This window comes from Megalobrama amblycephala, linkage group LG9 (genome assembly GCF_018812025.1).
Source record: "Megalobrama amblycephala isolate DHTTF-2021 linkage group LG9, ASM1881202v1, whole genome shotgun sequence".
Lineage (NCBI taxonomy): Eukaryota > Metazoa > Chordata > Actinopteri > Cypriniformes > Xenocyprididae > Megalobrama > Megalobrama amblycephala.
Window position 1 is genome coordinate 29,164,133 of NC_063052.1, and position 17,689 is coordinate 29,181,821.

At 37.3% G+C, this 17,689-nt stretch overlaps 1 protein-coding gene across 8 annotated transcripts in view; it reads right to left on the bottom strand.

Moving 5' to 3' along the window:
• Positions 1–17,689, bottom strand: part of LOC125275534 (CUGBP Elav-like family member 3) — a 72,130-nt gene that overhangs the window by 20,323 nt on the left and 34,118 nt on the right. For 3 of the 8 annotated variants that reach the window (XM_048202563.1, XM_048202558.1, XM_048202562.1), the window contains exons 2-5: positions 14,070–14,158; positions 10,866–11,119; positions 9,029–9,305; positions 8,526–8,608 (exon numbers count right to left, since the gene is read on the bottom strand). In XM_048202563.1, the coding sequence (XP_048058520.1) occupies positions 8,526–8,608; positions 9,029–9,173 (228 nt within the window). In that variant the 5' untranslated portion in view covers positions 9,174–9,305; positions 10,866–11,119; positions 14,070–14,158. Of the gene's footprint in view, positions 1–8,525; positions 8,609–9,028; positions 9,306–9,592; positions 10,241–10,292; positions 10,837–10,865; positions 11,120–14,069; positions 14,159–17,689 lie in introns of those variants that run through there. The other 5 variants (XM_048202561.1, XM_048202560.1, XM_048202557.1 and 2 more) reach the window with 5 other exon arrangements.

Consider the following 17,689-nt stretch of genomic DNA (forward strand, 5'->3'; position numbering starts at 1 on the left):
TTTTTCACTATTTTTTTTAAATAGTTAAATATTTAAAGACAAAAATATAGTAAAAACACTAATATTGTAAAATACACTCTTAAAAATAAAGGTTCCAAAACTGTGTTTTCACAAAGAACCCATAAGAGTTCTTAAAAGGACCTTTTTTTCTTTGTGTGAAGAATATTTTAATAATCTAAAAAACCTTTTTCCACAATAAAGAACCTTTTGTGGAATGGAAAGGTTCTTCATGGAACCATAAATGCGAATAAAGAACCTTTATTTTTAAGAGTATATTATTATAATTTCAAATAACTGTTTTCTATTTTAAAATGTTTTAAAATGTAATTTATTGCTTTGTGGAATTTTCAGCATCATTACTCCAGTCTTCAGTATCATATGATCCTTCAGAAATCATTCTAATATGCTGATTTGCTGCTCAATAAACATAATCAACTTATTCTAATCAATGTTGAAAACAGTTGTGCTGCTTAATATATAACAATGTAAAAGTCTTTACTGTCACTTTTGATCAATTTAATGCATCAGTGTTGAACAAAATAATTAATATCTTTAAAAAAACAAAATGAATGGTGATACCACTAACAACCCCCCCCCCCCCCCAAAAAAAACAAAACAAAAACAAAATGTATAAAATATTGACAATTTATTAAAGTAAATCATTAAATAATATTTTAATAATTCACTTAATTCAACTGTAAAATGTCCGATTCATTCAAAAACCGAGACCCAATAAACATAGGCTATTGTTGTGTACGATAAAATATGCAATTGTAAAACATCCAAATAAACAAATAAATGCAATCCTTCAATATGTGTTGTAGCAGACAAGTGTAATCGTCTGCTTACAAAAATAGAAAATACCAAAAAATATATTCGTGTAACATCCCTCCGTACATGCCATTAGAAGCACAGGTCATAACCATCGCTTGGTTCGTCTACCAGGAAAAAACTCCATTGACATGATGAGCACACACACTTAATCTGCGCCTTGATCTGAGGCCAGGGATTTCAGTGGGATTATGGGATATTAAATCCATAGATTATTCAATCAACTGACATTTACTCTGCCGCCACCCTCCATGTAGTGCCTCGAACACGTATACAAACAAATCACAGTTTGACCTGTAAAATACCTAAACGCATCTGAAATAAAATGTGAAGACACACCCAAATTTGTCTTTTCTATTCACAGAAACTAATGCACAATATGAGCAAAATGCAGAAAGCCAATGACTCATAAGAGCTAAAAAATCAGATCACACTTCATGTTCACTCATTCACGCACATGATATATGCCTGCAAGGCATGATGTTTGTTCATACTCCCCAAGTTTCTCTGTGCATGGAAAGAATGACTGTCTGTGTGTCTGTGTGTCTGTGTGTGTGTGTGTGTGTGTGTGTGTGTGTGTGTGTGTGTGTGTGTGTGTGTGTGTGTGTGATTTGCACTCAAGCTAGCTCAAGAGGATCTCTCTTGCGACTTGTCAGTGTGTGCGTGTGTGTGGTGGCAGATGTTAAATTAGGTGTGTATCCACACAAAGACTATTCTCAATCTTGCCTCTGTACCCATCATGCAATGCTGGCCATTGCATTGAGCTGGTTCCCTAGCAACCCAGCATCCCTTGTCCCAGCCGTCTCCTGGCAACAGGACCTGCGACCGTAATCAACCTGCACGCCACCCCACCCCCAATATATTCCACTCTCTTTCTTTCCAATCTCATTTTTTTCTAGCTTATTCTTTCAGCCGCTCCGTCCATTTCCCATTTTATAACAAACACATTTACAACAGAATGGCATTCAAAAAATATGCCATTTCGTGCCCATTAAACATGCCAAATATAACACGATACTAATGTTTCTTATACTCAGACACAAAATTCTACATTTAATATAAACCCATTCAGTTTAAAAAAAGATGACAAATAACATGGACAATAACTAATTCAACATTAAAGGCTTAGTTCACCCAAAAATGAAATTTCTGTCATTAATTACTCACCCTCATGTCATTCCACACCACACCCGTAAGAGCTTCATTCATCTTCGTAACACAAATTAAGATATTTTTAATGAAATCCGAGAGGTTTTTTATCCCCCATAGAAAACATTACCACATTCAAGGTCCAGAAAAGTAGTAAAGACATGGTTAAAATAGTCAACGTGACTACAGTGGTTCAACCTGAATGTTATGAAGCGATGAGAACACTTTTTGTGTGCCAAAATGAAAAAAAATAAAATAACGACTTTTGTGTTCTGAAGATGAACGGGTTTGGAGCATGAGGGTGAGTAATTAATGACAGAAATTTCATTTTTGGGTGAACTATCCCTTTAAAGGTGTGTTATGTAGGAATGACTAGTGTTCGAAATAGGTACTGCAGTCTACTTCTCAGACGCGGGTTGCCAGCTTGAGGACACACAACAGGAGCGAGCGCAATTGACAATGAAAGCCAAGGAGACTTACACACTGTAAGTTTATGAGTTGATTTATCCACGTTTTAATATGCTGTCGTTCATAGAGATTTTTTAGATGGGTGCAGAGGTTTTTTTTGTCGGGTAGAATCTGCGATTCTCTGACCCAGTTTGTTTGCTGGTTTCCATGGCTGCAGTACGCGGTGTTTTCCGCCAACTGGCAACCTGTGATGTCGAAATACTATTGGATAAACTGGCAGCACGCGGTTTCGCACAGACCAAAACAAAGACAGACATTCCGACACGGAACGCACATTTTCAAAGTAGAATTTCTGACTATAGCATTGTTTTTCTGAGAAACAAGTAGGTGAACTTAGCATGTTTCCTAAATATCTGCAAACACACTGGAGTATTTTTATGCTTTAGTAAAGTGAAAATCTTACATACAGCACCTTTAAGATTTTAGATAAATTTATATGAATGAATAAAGGACGATGTATAATTTAAGTGCTACAGATGGCCATCATTTATTTTAAGTTCATTTTTATTCACTTTTGGCAGTTAACTTAAATGTTATAAGGAAATAACACTGCACACTGAGTACAAATATTCCATTATTATTTATTATTATGCAGACATCAAAACTGCATGTATGATAATCCTATAAGAATTAGGAAAAGGCCTTTAATAGCATGGCATACTTTTAGAAAATGAAAAGCCATCTTGTCTGGATGATTAAAGCACCTAAAATCTTCATTCTTGAAAAAAAATCAATAAGCTCTAATCAATTAGCCTGTTTCAAATGTGCCAATCACTAGACCTTAAGCAATTACAATGGTAACAGACTTTGAACTGTCAGCGTCAACGCCTGCTTAAATAGAAAAAGACGGACGGGGCGGGGGAGCATGTGTGAAAATGGCACTGTTTGGAAAATGGAGATGTGGAATGGTTGGGCTTGCTAACTCAATATGCATATCAAATTCTGAATGTAGCACATTCAAACAAACTCGCTTTTGCCAAGCAAACAGACCTCATATGAGTGATGCTTGCAAAAGCGCTGATGTCTAACACCCTGAACACGCAGCCAACATTGGAGATGCTGTCCTACTGATTGAGATAGGGATGCTACTTTATTTTTGTCTACTGTATGGGAACCAAATGCTAAGTGGAAAGAGGAAAGAAATGGATATTTGACATACAGAAATGACATATTTGTTTGCTACTCTTTAAAGATTAGATTAAAAACAAACAAATAAAAGTTATAGTACATAGTTATGCACTTAAAATCATTGTGTGTTTGCCCCATTGACTTCCACTGTAAGTACTGTTTGTAATTTGCACTTTCATAGTAAATATTCTTCATTTGAAACAACAGTGCCTGGTAAAAATAGGTATAGAATATTTATGTTTTAAAAAATCATCATGGACACTTCAAATTGAAAATTCGATATGACCTTATTACTCATCAGGAAATCTGCAAATGCCATATTCATCATTTAGTGCCTTTATGGCTTTTCCTGAGCAACAATATTGATCTGGGACACATTCAGAAAGAAGACAGATTACAGCCAGCAAACAAGCTCTTAAGATTGCATGATTTGTTGCAGACAACGAAAACCAACCAAATCAAGAGAGGAAGTAGGATGGACCCAAGAGGATCTGCTGTTTGTGACTTTATTATAATAAATGTCTGACCATCTGAACACTACCACAAACGTAAAGTGGATGAAAAGGGCAGTATTTGCTTTGCATTGAAAGGCAGAAAATGCCCATTAGCTAGTTTATTTTATGTCTCAATGGTGTGAAAAAATCTGAGGATACATGTCCATCAGATTAAGTTCTGCTCTCACGGAGTGTGTAATCATCAAAGGCCACACACATGCACGCACACACACACTTGCTAGCAGATGTCTGTCTTTAAGCTCATGGACGTCCGCCGCCGACCCCCCCACCGCCACCACCCGTGGCTCATTATGTCAAATTTTCTTTCATTTCCCCCCTTCCCCCAATTCACCCCTCCATCTTCCCCCCTTTTCACATATCCGTCCAATTTCTCTTTAATTAGACCTACTTTCACCTCTCTCCCTCTTTCACGCTCTCGAACCCTGTAACCCTTCAATTCATCTGAACAATGGACTCATCCTGCCTAGATGTGAGTATAGACACTGACACTTAAGTCAAATATACTTAATCTTGCAGTTCTGGAAAGGAAAAATGCGAACGCTTGCGATTTCACATTTAAATCATCCGATCCTGTTAGTCTGATATGATCACTTGACTTTTTTTATGTGTAAAAAGTATAGTAATATGAGTTTACATACACCATTTTCCACTTGGACTTTAATAGAAGTACATTTCGTACATGTACAATTTCCACACATACACATCAGTTAAGTGTAGTGCACTGTATTTGTAAAATGCATACACTGAACAAAACATGACACGTATTTTAAAGGTATACAACCACCAATCTTATCTTAATTGAATTTCTGAGTGCCCTAAACATACTACAACGGAAATCAGAATGAGCACATTGTACTAAACTACAAACAAACATCCAGACATTCACTCTCACACACTCCATCCCCCTCTCTAATAACACCTGCCCTCCCTTCCCCCACAACAAAGGCACAACAGACGCTCTTTTAAAACACATGCGTTCAGATGCACAACAACTCGTCCCAAACATGAAAATGCCAAAATTTGTGCACGCACACATCACAGACAGACATTTAACTGCCATTTTGCTATCCAAAACCAATGGGAACGCTGGCTCGATAGAGATCGGGCGTAATTTGATGCTTTGAATCAAAATTATAATAGTAAAAACAACATTAATAGTGCAAACACAAGCTATCTGGTCTGTCCTGCTGATCTACTACTACGTCTTGCTTTCTTGTCACAATTTTTGAGGCTGAGGCAGGAATAAAGCTGTTCCTGAAACAGCAAATAAAACAAACCACAAAAAACCCAATGTGAAAGCTGATATTTATCTTAACTGAAGTCAGATAGGATCCAGCTGAGTCACATTTTACCATAAATCGCCAACACAACAACTGTTCCAAATTCATCTGGGTTTTTAGCCCTGTAGTGCACTAGCTGCAGTTAGGAGGAGGCCAAAAAGAGTACGATTTGAGATGTGGCTAATTCTAAAATAGAGGAAACGGGTGACCGAAGGTGTGTAAGTGTATGTTTAAAAGCTCGAACGAACGCGAGTGCGTGTGCTGAAGTGTCTTGGACGACGCCCCCCCGCTTGCCCGACAAAGTGTGATAAACAGAGCTAAGCAAACACGTTGGGATGGCAACGATAGGCAAAGAGTGAGAGATAGAAGAGATGGGGAAAGATAAGAGGGGGAGGAGGAGGAGATCATGGGATTTAAAACCAGAAAGAGGACTCCAGGTCTCCATTCTCCTCCTCTGTCTACAATCACTGCGAGCCTCTCACCTGAAATTAAACATAAGGCCAGGTGCCACTCCAGCCATGCCATCTGTTCAACCCCTCCTTCTCTTGTCTTCCTTTAACTCTCCCTTCAATACATTGCTCTCAGCTGATCTTTTATTCAGAGTTTCAATATTAGCGAAACTAGAATGTTCGACATTTTTCGCTTGTCCATACAGCAGTCTAAAAAATGCATGAAATATGATTATTACAAATCCCAAACCCCTTTTGTATATTTAGAATTTCAATTAAACATTTTTAAGATCAGTTTTTTGTCATTCAGGACACAATATGTGAATGTAATGACGTATGCAATACGCAGTGTCTATATTTTCTAAATTCACTCATCACTCTTTCCCTATATAGTGAACTCTGTGGGATTCACTATGTAGTGATTAGTGAATATGTGAAAAAGAGAACAGTTTTAGACACAAATTCATGAATAAAATGCACCTCATGAGTTCAGCATCATGGTAAGATGTCATGATGTTCGTAAGCAGAGGCATATTTTTCTACTTCTTATTCCACAATGATAGCTCCTCCAAGTTTATGTAAGTCGTTACTATAGCAAATTACGTAGAAAATGCAAATATTCATAGGATAATTCGCCCCAAAAATTAAAATTAAAATGGCATCATTTACTCAACCTGCAAAACACAAAAGATGATGTTTTGAAGAATGGTTAAACCATTTTTGTCCAAAGTAACTAAAACTAAAGATTTTTCATTAATTGAAATAAAGCTGAAATAGAACAAAATATAATTATTAGATGAAATAATTAAACTTAAAAACATTAAAACTGAAAAAGCACAAAAGCACATAAATGACAAAAAAAATAAAATGAGAACTAAAAAAATAAAAATAAATTCTAATTAAAAATATTATTAAATACTATAATAAAATATACTAAAATAAAATTGTAACGAAGCGAATTGGATCTAAAACGCGGACCAAAAAAAAGTTTCATGAGGGTGAGTAAGTGATGACAAAATTGTCATTTTTGGTTGAATTATCCCTTTACTTACACTATTTGAACATGCGGATACATTTTCATCGCTTGCAAACTGACAATGCAAACAGTGAGTCTTATATATCAAATCTGGAAAATAAATCTGAATTCAGTCTAGTGTGAACAAAGCCTGAGGGAAAAAGAGAAAAGGTGAGAAATGAAGGTTCCAAGCCAATTTCTGTCTTATCTTATCTGTCTTTCTCCCGTCATCGTGGTTACAATTCCTATCTCACCCGCACACGCACTACTCTAAACACACATCACGCAGCGTTGCCGGAGCGATCTGCTATGATTGACAGGTTGGGGGCGGGGCCTGCTCTGAATGGCAGGTGCCATGAGCTGGTAATAATGCCACACAGCTGGGCTGTCTGCGTGTGTGTGAAAAAAGAAAGAAAGAATGAAAGACAGAGAAAGAGGAAGAGAGATTTGTCTTTAAGGGGGGGGGGGGGGGGGGGTAGTTCTTAATAACATGGTTCCCTTTCGTACCTCAGGGGGGAGGTTTGAACACCGTCTTACCAGGCTTAGGTGAGGGGGGTAGACTAATAGAAGGATGGAGGGACGGAGAAGGAGGAGAGAGGATTTAAAGCCCAGGGAACCCGCTGATCTACGCCTGGAGAGGTCACAAAGGTCAGACTACTGTCATGCTAATAATGGGATTTGTTCTGGAGTTACTCTTCAGCACACATGCGCATAACGTTACTCACCATAAGGAAAAACAATCTAAACAGATGCTCACAAACATTGGCTCTCTGAAACTAAGGCAGAACCTGGTTTACTTCGCTCGCACTTTGATTTAATTTTGTCGATTCTTACACTACTCAACCAGCCTTTGATGTTACGTGATGTGACATACGGAGCAATAAAGCCATATATCCCTTCATTAGCCTATGTCTGGTGGGACCACGGTTGGCTCAGAGTCTGTTCAGATGCACCAAAAGCTTCTGTTTGGCCGCTCAGTCCACATAGTGTCTCTGCTTTTACGACACGCAGCTTCCTCTAGTGCAAATTAAACTCGCTTAAATAGAATTTGAGGGGAAGCAAAAGATCCCTTGTGGGTTTGCTTGCTTCAAGTCTAATCAACAGGAAAAAAAACATCATGCGAGCACTGAGCGTATAGTTGTATTAATTCCTCATTAAATCTCAAAACAGACCGTATAATCTCATCCTCGAGTTCTATACGTTGACGTCAAGTACATTCGACTCGCAACACCGCACATAATGATCCCGTACATCTGGCAAATCTAAAATGTAGGTGATTTACGGATGAAAACATAAAAAGGCATTAAAGAAGATGAAGAGATTGGAGGTTTCTGAATTTACAGGTTGCCCGTCACGGCTCTGGCACGGCAGATGGCCTAACAGCTAATCAACGACTTCAGAGAGCGACATGATCGCGGATGCCTTCAAGGATTGTGCCCTCCTACATACCTAATTAAAGTCTGTTCAGTCAACACAGATTTCCACAGATCCTGTTTCCTGAACCATATAATATGTTGTTTCTACTTTTAGAAACAACTTCATGTTCCCCGGGCTTGCTAGAAGAGCTTTATGATCAAATATTCAATCTATGTGCTACGTATAGACAATTGGAAATGTTTGTCTGATTTGAATACATCAATTTTTTATACAGCCCCCCTCTGCATTCACGTCATTTACAGAGACGACTCACCCCTGGCAATGTCTTCTGCTCGTGCAGTGCATTCTGGGCCTTCAAGGCTGACTCCCTCGCACAGTACGTCAAGAACGCACACCCTAAAGAGGGAACAAGAATACAACGTGGGATGTAAAAATAAAAATGCAGCAAACTTAGGCAGTCCATGCATATCAAGCAGTGTTTTGCAGACATAAAAGGATATGACAACTGTGACTAAGAGATGGAAAAACGTTGAACAATTTGTTTTCTCACCACAGATGCATTTTCTATGAATAGATTTCTTTATCTAAGAAAGCTAGAGCATTGGAAGCAAACTCAGTATGAGGTGGCTGCTATGTCAAACGAAATGTTAAAGTTTTTACACATTAAAGCACAGTATATGTCCAACTGTCAAAGGAGACCTCACTAGAGACGTTTCTCCTCAGATATGAAAATGAAACTCATCTAGCACCATTAAGTCTCCCATCTCCCCTTGAGACTGTCCGTTCAATAGAGCCGCGTCAATCTCGTTTAATTACCTTTGTGCATTCCCGTGTACTTGTCCTTGATCACCGTAAGCTCATAGATCTTCCCAAACTGCTCAAAGATGGGCTTCAGGTCCTTCTCTTCCAGATTCCGCGGGATCTGGCCAATGAAGAGCTTGATGGCGTCGGCCTCCTTCATTAGGACAGTTTCCTAAGGGGACGGAGCGACAGCTGCGCCCGGGGTTTCAGCACTGGAGAGCGGCTCAGCGGCGGAGGAAGAGTCGCGATGTTAAACACGAGTCCCGGTGGAAAGGTTTGAACCGTGACAGCTCTGCGGGGGGAAAAAACATTCTCAAATAACGCTTAAAAAAAACCCTGCACACTTAAAATACTTGCTAATACTTTATAATAACGTCCATTAACAAGATTAAGATTTGTAAAAGGACACGTGACTTTTGTAAAGCAGCCAAAGAAAAGAGTTAAAGACCGTCAGGAGGAGAATTTTAAAATTCGGTTTACAGCAGTTAGCCAACAAACAAAGCATTAAAGCTTTTATTATATAACGTTATATGTGAAATATATAATGAATGAAGTGATAATTAAGTTTTGCCAATGTACCGTGCGATAATGATAAAGCGCTGAAGCGGTCTACTGTTGCTATGGTTACCCCCTCACACCATTCCTGTTCGTGAGCGAACATACACTGTACGAAAAATATGATTTGGAACTTGTGGAAACGTTTTAAAATAATATAATACGCACTATTATGTGTTATTAAATGTAAAACATGACTTTTAATCTCAGCCTCAGCTACGTTGCAATATGAAGGCAGCTACTTAATTAGATGTAAGAAAGAAAGACCAATCACAACTCAATATGCAAATGAATAAAAGAAAGACCACCAATCGCCATTCAGTATGTCAGAATTACAATCTTCCATGTCGGTCGATTTTGAATGGAAAAAATTCTCACACAATGGGAGATCTTACGTTTCTTTAAAGTTATAACGTTTATAAATAAACGGATAGCAAACGCTATCCAAAGCTGAAATTATCAACAAAACAAAGTTTGAATGAAGTGCATAATATTATAGAGCATAATAAGGATGGAAGCACTTAATACAATGCTTATCAGATTTGTGATGTAAATATGAACATTTTTAGATATTTGAATATAGGCTACATTAATAATATGTTATAATGAATGCATTGTATTTAAGCTATTACAACGTGCTACCAAAACATAGAATAAGAGTGATCTATATAAAGGAATTTTAAGATAATAAAATGTTATAGTAGAACAAAGAAACTTATATTACCAGCTCTGGCAATAGAGCGCATTAAAACTGAATGCAATAAAATAAAAATGCTTATAAATATTGACGGATATCCCCGTTGCTTCTTTGTTTAATCCACACTGGAGGCTCAGGCGTATGTGGCTCTTTGTCACGACACCAACTGCACATACGCACATACATGACAGAGAACAAAAACACACAAGTATCCATGCAACTTCACGCCTTCAAATCAATAAAGACTGAAAGAAGTTTATTCAAATCTTACGAGCTCCCTGGTGTGTGTGCAAAGGCGAAAATTGCTCTCGTTTCCTTCCCTCTCTCTCTCTCTCTCTCTTTTGTTAATCCCAAGGGGATGTTTGTTTATTTGCTGTCTTTCTGCCTGGTTGTAGAATATGGTCTGATAATCTACGTGCACAGATAAAAAGAGCTGATGGAGAACGCAAACCAGTGAACATTCAGCTAAATCCGTGCATCTGTCACCCTTGAATCGTCTTGGTTTTTGTCTGTCTGTGCCCTCTCAAATATCTCCTGTTGACTAGAATACATGCAGGAATCAATGTAAGTATACATGCGAATAAAATGTATTTCACTCACGTTTTAATGCAGAGGCAGTGAAGAAGACGACCTGTAATGCTGTAGCCTATATTCACGGTGTTGACACTCCGTATAACCCGTAGCTTTTGACGTCGAAAGCCGGTGTCCCCCTCCTGTCCATCTCCTGTCCTCCCTCGGGGTGTGGAAACCGTGATGCTTACTCGGCTTAAGGGAGCGTCTATATTTTCGTAGCCGCGAAAAAATTAGGTGCTGTCAAATACGAACAGCTGTCCTTTTCATTTCATTGTGATATACTATAAAAATAAGTAAAAAGAAAATTTAAACATGACTTTATTTCTCCTAATAGACCATTTTCATAGTCTGTGATCATGCGTTTTAACGGTCATCAATATCGCAAATTTTTTACATTTATAACACTATACTTAAAGGGTTAGTTCACCCAAAAATTAAAATAATGTCATTTATTACTAACCCTCATGCCGTTCCACACCCGTAAGACCTTCGGAACACAAATTAAGATATTTTTGATTAAATCCGATGGCTCAATGAATCAGTGATTCGGATCTCCTATCAAATGGCTAAACTGCTGAAATCATGTGACTTTGGCGCTCCGAACCACTGATTCGATTCGTAAAGCTCCGAAGCTTCATGAAGCAGTGTTTTGAAATTGGCCATCATGAGATTTTGTTGAAAAGTCGTTATTTTGGGGGTTTTTTGGCACACAAAAAGTATTCTCGTCCATTTATAATATTAAGGTAGAACCACCAAACTCACATGAACTGTTTTAAATATGTTTTAAGTAGCTTTATGGATCTTGAGATTTACAATGGCTGTCATTGCTGTCTATAGGGGCCTCACTAAGCCATCAGATTTTATCAAAAATATCTTAATTAGTGTTCCAAAGATGAACGAAGGTCTTACAGGAGTAGAACGACATGAGGGTGAGTAATTAATGACATTATTTTTATTTTTGGGTGAACTAACCCTTTAATATTATATCACCTTTGCATCAAATTACAAAAAACTAGTTAACGCTGCTGTGAGGGTGTTTCTAATACAGCGGCTATGGGAGTGATGGTAAAAATGACATCTTTCTCTCTTCTGACAGATTATCGTGATAGACAAAATGTGTAAGAGTCATAACCCTTTGTTAAACACAGAGCTTATTTTTTGCGATTTTCCAAAAGTCTATGGGAAAAATGCATTGGCTTTCGATCGAGGGAATCGGTGCGCCGCTAACTTCCGGGTTGGCCTACAAAAACACATAATCTCTGAGGTACTCCACTCACCGCTATAAAATTTTACCCAACTATGACGACTTCCGCTTCTGAGAAACCCGTAAATGTGAAAAGGGTCTATCGCGCTTATATATCTCACAATTTTTTGCATTTGCACTATTAAATCTCACAGTTTCCACGTTTTACAATTAGCTTGGTTTTTAATAATGCATACCTCACATTTAATGACTTAAAATCTTGTAACTGCAACTTTATATATAAAAATGGATAGTTATATACATATTTTCCGCATGCATACAACAATTAAAACAAGCATAAAGAAGAAAAAACAGAAAAAATAAAAAGGCGATAGCATAATCTTGTACTATTAATTATAATGAACAATAGTAATAGTTATATTAATCTTAATGAAACTTTATTGCACGTTATAAAGAACCAGGATCCAATAAGCGAAACAAAAACAAACCTAACACGTTTTATTTAATGGAAATTTACAGTGAAATAAATAGGTTTGTGGTTCGCTACTGCTTTATTTGAGTGTTCGCTTTTTGCGTTTGTATGTAACATTTGGACGGTCCCTGATATCAAGGACGCTAATCCGCCTTTTGTTCTCGTCGAGCTCTGACCACGGTGCTGAAACTACATTGAGCCAAATCATGTTTTCTCGCAAATTAACGCCCACATAAACTACATGCTTTCCTCACTATGTGGTCGAGCAATTTCGCTATCTTAGTGCGCGTTCTATCAGGGAATTCATTTCATTAATTCTCGATTAATAAAGCAAACAAATACACAAAATAAAATTACCCTTTAGAAGGTGATATACACCACATCACATGTTCAATTTACATCCTCCAAGACATCAAGTGCATCTGTAATTGTTAATGTTCAGTAGCCCATATATAAGGCTGTCTAGAGTAAACTAAATTAAAGACTACTGTACTTGTGTTCATTTACTGGGATTGGCAACCATCTGCCACTAGCCTCTAAATCCACCAATGCTGTTTTTACCCTTGACCCAAAAACCATATAACTTAAAAACTCATCTTTCTGATATCCTCACTTTAAGACAAAAAAACAAACTCTATACTATGACTGAAAGCACGACTCATTCACGTACACAAGAGCACGCACTTACAATCACAGATGACTCAACTGATTATACCAGACAGACGAATTAACGACGACACCTGCTGGTTATTTCAGTATTGCAGCATTGAGAGCTTGTCAATGGTCAAAATCTGTATCAATTATGCAGATCAATTAAATTCAATGTAATTTCACACACGATCAATATGCACTTTCAATCAAGAGCCAGGAATTCTGGATGATAAACAAACAGCTTTCATCATTTGTGAGTAGCTTCCTATAAATTCATATCAAGCTGCTTGAGGCCTTTATATCTTTGTGAGGTATGAAACGTGATATTATATCAGCTGGCATCAAGTGAACTGGCATAAAGGTCACCTCCTGATATACCCTGACCTTTAGGTTGTGCACTCTTTCGAGCAGTAACCTGATTTGTCAGTTCTATAACTGGGCTTCCATTCACAAAAAAAATATCGGCATCTTTGTTTTGTCTAAAAATATTTAGGCACAATATTGTTTGCATCTCAAACAACAAGCTCCAATAAATACCTCTAACAGAGGGCAAGCTAACCCTCCTGGTGATAACTATATGATAGTTGCCTTTAGCAATAAAGTAGCAGTGTATTGAGAACACTTTGCACCAGTAGAGGGCGATAGAGCTCTAACTTTCCACTGTGTTTAGTGTATTTGCACAGAAGGCCTGAGTAGGAAAACAACTTGACTACATGTGCATCATCCATTCCAATAATTTTAAGAGACAACATTAGATTTTGACCACTGCACTGGAATTTTTTTAATAGGCTAGTTTGTGAATTTTGCCATGGCCTTGAGGCCGGAGACAATTTACAGTTCTTGCAAATATAAAAGGATAATTCAGACATTGTGAGTGTACTCTGTGCAACAGCATATCCTTTACCTTGATTTGCAAGCGGATGGGATACAAGGGCATTGGATGTCCCCTCAAGCACTCTGTTGCTGGGCAGACAAAGTCCTTCACCAGAAGATCTGCATACATTGAGGATGGACACAGGGGGAGTCAAATAAAACAAAAGGTTGATTGGGTTAAAAGACAAAGGGGAGGATTGACATGAGGGGGGAGGGGGGGAGAAGTTATAAAACATTAATAGAAAGCACAACCTTAGTATTTTATATAGCTAACATGTATGGGTATCATTTGCATAGTTATATAGTTTCAGTTTCAAATACATATAAAGCATAAAAGAACCGTATTAGTTATAGGCTATGCATGATCATGCAAAGAAGATTTAAAGCACTGGTTACTTGTGCAAAATGTGTATTTTAATAGGCGATTTGAATACAGAGTTATTTTGAGTGAACTGTATGACGAGGATGGGTAATTTCATGGTTCGCATCACAAACGACGCACATGCTGCTGTGGAAAGTTTTGTACGACGCGGTTAGCAAATATTTCATTTGAAACGTGCACGCGCGCTTCCCGTACGGGGGCGTGTCTCTCACAAGCATTTGAATAAGGCAGGCCTGTGCTGCGTAAATAAACTCATCACTGTAAAACCTCATCAGCATCACTGCTAAACATTGTGTTCGGTAAAATTTAATGGTGTAGCATTAGGCGGATGATTTTGTTTTATGACATTTAATTATAATTCAAAACATGTATTACACTAATTATATTATTAATATTTTAATTTAATATATAATAATTATGTATTATAATCTAATAATTGAATATTATAACAAATTAGGCCTATAATATATTATAAATATGTATTTAAAAAGGTTTTATCTCTTATCTCCAGTTCAGCAATTCGAAAATAACATTAAGATTTTCTGTGTTGTACGTGTTTTTTTTTTTTTCCGCAAAGAAATTTGAATAGGTAGGCTATCATAATCGGTCTTACTGAAACCTGAGGACATGACGACAGACAGTTGTTTTGACTTTCTAACGTATTTGAGTGCTTCACAGTAAACCCTTGCTGTGTTTTGTCAATACGCCTACGTTATAAATTCAAAAAAAAAACTTTGCATATTTATATGAGAAAGGCGACAGCCTTTGTTTTTAAATGATACTGGAATGCAAATACTATAACCGTTGAGCTCTGGCCTTTCTGTAAATGAATCTGTTTATAAAATGTCGTTTAAAACTTTAATTAGCCTACCATTATGTTCTCTCACGTGTATTTGTGTGCATGTTAAAGGGATAGTTCACCCAAAAATGAAAATTCTGTCTTCATTTACATGTTCTAAACTTGAATTTCTTTCATCTGCTGAACACAAAAGAAGACATTCTGATGAATATGGGTAACCAAACAGTTGATGGACCCCACTGACTTCCATAGTATAGGGGTGGGGGGGGGTACTATGAAAGACAATAGGGCCTATCAACAGTTTGGTTACTGACAATCTTAAAAATATCTTCTTTTGTGTTCAGCAGAACAAAAAAAAAGTTATACAGGTTTGGATCAACTTGAGGGTGAGCAAATGATGACAGAATTTTAATTTTTGGGTGAACTATCCCTTTAAGTCTCTGTAAATATTACTAATACCAGTGGATTAGATAAGGTTTAGTTCAGACTAAACATTAATTTATAAACACAGTATTTCTTTAATTTCTGAAAAAAATCCATTTTAGATACTTGTTAATTAATCCTAGTATGCAGCGTTTTCCACCAAATCTCAACACGTGTGTCATGACTGTATTGTTGGAAATGATTTGTGATCTTAAAGAACGGTTCAAGATTTTAGGTTATGTTTTACTGACAGGTATTGCAAAACTCTTCTCTTCATGCACATCTGTTATTGTCCATGAAAGAGGAGATCAGCCATATGACACCTCTACAGCAGGAACCTCAGAGGGCAAAAGGCAGTTTGAAAACCCCTGGTGTGAAACTAAAGAACTTAAGTCTGCTCAACACCAGATGTTTTTTTTTTTTTTTTTTTGCCATTAGAGTGTTCTTTTGTTTTGAACTTTTGAAATGAACAGCAAAATGCATGTGCTAGATTTGAGGAGGATTTTGTTGTAGTTGACAAAATCCAAGGAGTATATACCAGGACATGACTGGGCTCCCCTCAGCACAGGGCCCAGGACAACATCCAGGGTTGTCTCCCCCTGCTGACGACCATGTGTAAATATATTTGTATTGCAACTTGCATCAACGTCTTTGGCAATTTAATGCTTATTTTATGATTTTAAACAATTTGCTATTATAAGCAGTGATGATTTCTGACTTGCATTATTTAGTTATTTAGGTAGATTTCCATTATTTCACATTTTACAGTAAATTCTATAATAATTTTAGCCTTCACCTTTCTCTTTCATGAAAGTTGAAGAATAAAAGACGTGATATACTGAGGTACTCAGAAAAGGCATTTCGAAATGTCCTGGAATATTTTACTTTTGTGACACAAAATGGTTTGATCATTGCTAAAATCCTTCCTATAGCCAGCAAACATCTGATTGTAAGTAATTTGCAGGCTAGAGGACGAGGCAAATTTCTCTTTTTTACTTTACGCATTTTTTTTTCTTTTCGCCGTTGTATTAATCAAGGTAAAAAACAACTCAGGAAGTTGTTACCCTGATCTGATTCAAGGAGCTGACTCCATAAACATCCATCTGTGCTTAATGCAATCAGCCACAGCTGATCCTTGAGAATGAGTGATATTAAATGAAGCGGAACTATGACGCTTATGAAGGGCCTCATCTTAGAAGGTGTTCTTGTGTAAATTCCTTGTCTTATGTGCTACATTTATTTCAGAGAAAGACACACAACTGAAGTGTGACCAGTGAGTGATGTCTCGACTAAATCCTTATTTGATCTGAAAAAAGCTTGCATCTTAATTTAACTGTACCTGCATGTAATTTGACAACTTTTTAGTTAAAATTGTGCAAATGTAAGCCTAAAGTGAGGTAAAAATGCAAGAAATTAAGAGGTAAATACTCTACAAACCAGACTAGAGTATGTGAGAGGAGCGTTTGGTCCAGGATCACTAAGCAGGAAGCAAAAAAAAACCCGAAGTGGAACTGAAACGGATCGATTATAGAACGCTTTGAGTGAGGTGAAAATTTAGCTTTAACTATGCATTTTTGTATTTCACTGCTTATTAGAAATGGTTTGATAGAATGTTATGATAAAAATGGCCTACATCAACTACAAGTAATTAAGAATCTTACTTTAAATGGGATTAAATGCCTTTGATTTTGGTTCTAGAACAGGGGTGTCCAAACTAGGTCCTGGGGCCTGTACCATGAAGCTGGATTAGCTGGGTAGCCAGGTAAGTTTCAGATTAGTTGGCGCCAATCCTGGGTTTTAGATACCATGAAATTGACTTGACTTTTAGCGGTGTTCATCGCCATGGTAACTTACGCTCCACGGCTAACCTGCTCCGGGGCAGGTTGTGTTCTGGGTTAGAGATCTCAAACTGAAATTGGACCAATCAGATGTAAGATAAGTGACACTGACACACCCAACACAATAAAGTCACTCCTCCAGTTTCTCTTCCTCCAAGTTAAAGGTCATTATATAGTAAAAACAAATATTTAACGATGAAATTTGTGGT